At 26.3% G+C, this 5,911-nt stretch overlaps 1 protein-coding gene across 1 annotated transcript in view; it reads right to left on the bottom strand.

Annotated features, from left to right (window-relative positions):
• Positions 1 to 2,185: 2,185 nt before the first annotated feature.
• Positions 2,186 to 5,911, bottom strand: part of LOC135925745 (uncharacterized) — a 34,973-nt gene continuing 31,247 nt past the window's right edge. The window contains exon 7 of the mRNA XM_065461206.1: positions 2,186 to 3,733. Within this exon, the coding sequence (XP_065317278.1) occupies positions 3,015 to 3,733 (719 nt within the window). The 3' untranslated portion in view covers positions 2,186 to 3,014. The remainder of the gene's footprint in view (positions 3,734 to 5,911) is intronic.

Here is a 5,911-nt window from a genome sequence, read left to right as displayed (position 1 = left end):
TTAGATCATCATTTCATAATAGGAGAATAAATAGGAGTTTGTTAATTGAAAAGCATTTACGTATGTTTCACTTATATATAAAATAATTCTTCAATATCTTTTACAGGAAACCTGATATTTTTTATAAATAGTATAATATATTCTAATTAATAATATTGACTATAAATATATTTTGTCGAAGTTCCCTACTATTTTTAAAATAGAAGTATATTTTGGAAGATATCTTTTACTTGGTAAAAAGGTGTATATTAATTGATATAAGTTTAGGCTTCAATACATCCTCATTGAGAGAATATTAGATTTTACCGGCCTCGACCAATGTTGAAGGAGTCACATTGGTATATTATGAAACTATTGAAGTGTGTGTCGTCCTCGCTTAAGTTTGAATGGCTAGTCAGGGTATCTTGCTGTCACCTTATTCAATCAGACTACACTAATGGAGGCTTCAATTTTTAAATGGTTATGATACATGGAAGTAAATTCTGATAACTAAGGGTAACTCCAATGTAGAATATGATTAAAATATACAACTTTAAAAAAATATGGCTCCCCTAGTACCCCCCCCCCCCCAACTCTTCTAATTACGGCTCTAATCTTAGGGTCTTACATTATACTGACAATGAATGCTTTAGATAAATTTGTGGATGACAATTAACATCATAATATTTAACACATCTATATAATTTGATATAAAATCATGGTTAGGCATTAGGTATGAGCCGTCTGATAAGTCGGCAAAATCGATAATAAATTTAAAAAGTATGTGGAATAGTGAAGCTGAATAGATGGACATGAAATATATTCTAAGCTTCAATGCAGATCCTTTATTTTGCCTTTTCAACAAATCTTTAAGTAAAAAATCCATTACTTATTGTAATGATTTTATTTTCGTCAATCCTTTTTATTGTTTATGCGATTTTGATGATAATTATTACTTTATTCTTCGTTTTATTTGGTTAAACGAGGAAAGGTTAAGTAAATGATAAAATTGTCATACCTCAATATAGCAATAGAAAACATGCGCATACAAATATATGATAATGGCGCTATTATACTCAATTTGGGTAAGATTGATATTTTGAAAATTCGCAAAGGATTAGAATAAATTAATTTAACCAGAGTGCCGAACCAAAATCTGAAAAAATCTAGAAACCATCGAATCCCCTTTTTAAATTTGTAGTAACCTGAACCAAAGTTCATAGAACCGATTCCAACAAAAATGTAATTTCTATATATTTTTTAAAATGCTGCGACAGTGATTGATTTTAACGGATTTATTTATTATTTAATTTTTTATAAATATTTTCACTGTCAACAGTTTGTATGGAATTTGAGTCAAATCTTAAAATTGGTATCAGGATACCCTCCCTTCCAAATTTTTAGGTATCAGAACCACTATTTAAAAATATTCAAAGTAAGTATACAGGAAAACATTTTAGTTAATATTCTAAAATCTGTTTAAAACTTCTATTTTTATAGAATATAGTATTTTTATATATATTTATTTAATACTCGAATTTGGTATTATTGGATTAGTTTTTTTACCCTCTATTTGTAAATAAAAAACCTAATAAAACATGGGAACCTCCTACCCCATATAACTACATCAAAACTATCTAAGAAATCAAAATTACTTCCTTTCAATTTCAATGACGATCCTTGGTCGTAGCCTTCCCCCGCGTGGTATAAGCTCATACATATAGAAGGAAGAATAAAATGATATGTATAAAGTTTGATAAATGGAATAATGAGAGAAAGTAATCGAGAATGGTAAAGTAAATAGATATTATGATATAAAATGATGACCATCAAACTAGTTGGAGGAAAAATGGAGATAGTTTAACTATTTTATAAAAATAATAACCTTGCATGGCATTAAAAAAATTCTTCATTTGATTTTGTATATCAAAATTGTTAAAAATAAAGAATTTACAATAAATTTGAAATTCATAAAGTAGATAGATCGAAAGTACCACCTTAATCTGGATTTTGGACTATGAAATATTTTGTTTATGTCTTAAAAAAAAATAAAATGTTCATTCATGTAACATTACCGATTATTGCTTATGTATATTATGGATTGAATATTTTTTTTAATAATTTTTATTTAAATTTTTTTTATAAGATAATTTGTTCATAAAAATATGTCAAACATTTTAATTCATCAAAATTTTATACATATACATAATTTCGAATACGCGCAATTTTATTAATATAATGATAATAAATTATGTCCAAATAATCATTTATACTGTAATATTTGGAAACATATTTAATTGGCAAAATATATAAACTCACTTTATAAGAATCACAATTATAATATAAATTCATGGCACGTATTGTACCGAGACCTTTAGAGTAAATAATTACGGGCCTAGTAAGAATATGTGAAAAAATTATATTTCGAACCGCTCATAATTGGTATAAATTGGTGTTTTTTGATTATTTTACAACTTCATGTCTCGGATTTAATTATTTCTGAAGATGTAGATAAAAATTATTTATCAATATATTCTTTAAAAAAAGCGCTCAAATAATTCACGCCATTTTATGTTTTTTATTTTGGATTTTTAACTTATTTTCGCAAAATGATTTTGGTTTCAAATTTTTGAATATTTTCTAAGCAATACAGATTTCTAGTTAAAAATATTTTTGTTTTTTATAAACAAATGAGGTCAGGATTGATTAATATACAACAAATATAATGTTTTGAACTTTAATTGGTAGATATAGAAAAAAGTTAAATATATTTAGTATGTATGACTAAATTATCATGCCATACCGATTTGATGAGTGTCGTATTTTTTGCCATAATATTTGAATTGTAGGTTTAAAAAAATGATTTCAGAGTAGGGATCTGGGAGATGGAAGATATATTTTTTTTAAATTTTTATCAACAAAAAATATTTGGAATGAGTAATTATTAAACCGAATGCAAAAAACCCATTTCTTTCGAGCGCATTATAGCGAGTTAATTTTTTTTGATTAGATTTTTTATATTGATAAAAAAAAAATTATTTGTCGATGTCAGTATAATAATCATCATAATAATCGGTGGAATCGTTTATCCGACTTTTATTTAAAATAAAATTTTCGAAATATCTAGCTACGTTATCGTAAGATTTCAACCCATCTTTCTTAGTCAGATCTGGTGCCCGAATTTTTGCAATTTCTTTCAAAATTAATGATCCTATATGATGAAATGACTTAGCTTGGACATCTTGGTTAGTAAAATTTTTAAAGGTTTCTACTTTAAATTGGTCTGTATTTTCGTAAAGGGTATTATTAACTGCTATATCAGCATTATTAGTAAAAATAAAATTTGTAATAGTGTCAGATATATTTTTTTTAATTGCAATGTTGAAATGACTCGAACTTTTACTATTGATATTAGACCTTTTATCTAATATAGTTTGTTTATTGTCATTATGTTCTGCATTAAATTCAGTAATAGGTGCGTTCTTTCTAGCGTGATTTGCTGAGAACGCTTTGTCATTATTAGTATAAATTTGATCATCAAACTTTTTTAGTCTATGAGGCAACCCAAATAAACGCGAAAATAACGAAGGTTTAAGGAAGGGAATATCCATATTTATTGTATCCGACGATATTGGATTTTGGTGAGACGATGGCATAGGTATATGATAGGTATTCGGCTTTGGAACACTTCGCTTTCTCTTGATAAAATTGTAACATTTTTCGTTTGAAATTCCGGCCGAATTATGAGTAATTCCTATAATTTTATATAAAAATAAGTTATGAAATGTTTATAAATTGTTATGAGTTTATACCATGGATTTATTATCATAATATCTGTTTTGTCTCAGGTAAAAAAAGAAATGAAAAACGCTAATTTTTATGAAAGGTGAGGTCCGTCGCTTACAAGATGCATAATTTTAATATGTGCTTTTATTTAGAATTTAATTACAAGTCGCTTGACATCACAGTTTATATAAACGATGCCTAAGGCTAGTCCTGGTCTTTTTTTTAAATTTTAAATAGCTGTCACAATATTTATTTTTGGTACAAAAATAGGAATGAGTAGTTGGAGCCGACACTTTGGGGACAGAGGGGAAACGTTTGTCCGCTCTAATTTATTTCCAAACCATCATCAAATAAAAATTTAAACCTAAAATAGCACATTGTGTCATACATTATTGGCTAAAAATATTTATTATTTTAATAAGTAAATATATTTTACTATACCAAAAGAAAATAAAAACAAACTTAATCGTTTAGATTTATAATTAAAACCCTAAAAATCGCAGTAAATAGATGATGGAAAGTTTATTCCCGATTATTTAATTTGACAATTTTTCAGAATTCGAAAACATGAGTTAATATGATTTTAAAAGGCATTTATAAAATTAGAGGGCATTTACACTTTTTTTAGTGGATGTCGTTGTATATCAAAATTTATATTCAGAAAATTTATTTATGAATTTTTCTTTATTTAAAAGTGTTTCCATGCTGGGCGACCTCTTTCAAACCATTAACGATCTGGGTCCGACAATTATTTCATGGAATTTATAATGTTAATATGTTAGACCGAGGCGAAACAGAACATGGGGCACATCAATACACTTTACTTTAATTGAGAAGTATCAAAGTTTAGAGACTGAAGCTCAGTTTAAATTATAGATAATTTTAATATATCATATTTCTATATCAACTTCTTATGATATTACTATAAATTTTTATTCTAAATTTGGGCAAAATATTTCTCTTTTAGCATTTTTTGTTTGTTTTGTTTGGATTCCTCAAGATGAAAGTGGTGCACAAATTTATTAAATGAAAACAACTCAGCTACTACTCTATACAATGGCTTATTACAGAGGGGGAAGGCGATTCTGAATTTGCCTCTTTTAATTCTCTAAACCCTAAATAAAAAATTCAAATGTTTTAAAAGTGTTATTATTTTTTCTTTTTTTCTTTCTTGACATTATAAGATATGTTACAAAACATTTAGAAGATATTTTTATTTTTCTTACAAAATATATTTACATTGTATAATTTTTCTAATTGTATTATTAAAATTTTCTTAAAAATCCTATATTGATAAAATTTGGTATTAGATTATTTCATAGGCTATGAATTCGTAATATAATCTAGAATTAACTGATATCTGACATTTATTTAAAGATAAGACTCTAAATTTTTCTTATCATTGAAAGAATCCGTATATTTATACAGTTTTCTTAATCCCCTATGTTTTAAAAAGTGTGGATCAGGACTACCTCAAGGTCACTCATTAGTACTAATATTATTAGGGGCCTATTTTTTGGTAGTTTGGAATGAGGCTAAAATATTGGAACAAGAGGTGGGAGTAGTCTAAATTTTTATTGAAGACCCTCCCACTTGCTTGCTCTAAAAAAATTTATTCACAGATGCTCAATTTTTTTTTCTTCAGACCTGCTCATTGACGAAATACAAAATGTTGATCACGTGCGTCACCCCCGATAAATATTTTTAAACTATAATTATTTTTTTCTTAACTTTACAAAGTTATTAATATATTTTCACGTTTTTGGACTTAATTAATTCACCGAAATATTATAATTCTTCTTTTTTATTTGCATAATCACAAATAATAATTAAAAAATCTTATATATTTTTGTAGAAATTTTAAGATTTCATCACTCACATCATATTTATAAATCAAATTTTTTTAAAGAATAAATGTAGAGCACTTTAGTTGCATTCACCTTTTCTCTAGTAAACCATTATTGGTTGGCGATATAAAATAGTTGTTCACTAGAGATCAAACTAGCTGAGGCTCATAAAATTACCGGCTTATTTTTTAAAAAAAGAAAGGATTTGAAATTGACAAAATTCAAAAACTTTAAGGGAAATAATTAAAAATAAAAACGTGTTAAACCTATTCAAAATTTTAATAACCTTAAAGTTTTTT

Source organism: Gordionus sp. m RMFG-2023, chromosome 3 (genome assembly GCF_954871325.1).
Source record: "Gordionus sp. m RMFG-2023 chromosome 3, tfGorSpeb1-WG-v2, whole genome shotgun sequence".
NCBI lineage: Eukaryota > Metazoa > Nematomorpha > Gordioida > Chordodea > Parachordodidae > Gordionus > Gordionus sp. m RMFG-2023.
The sequence above is the reverse complement of the archived record's forward strand: the minus strand, read 5'-3'. Positions and strand labels throughout refer to the sequence as shown.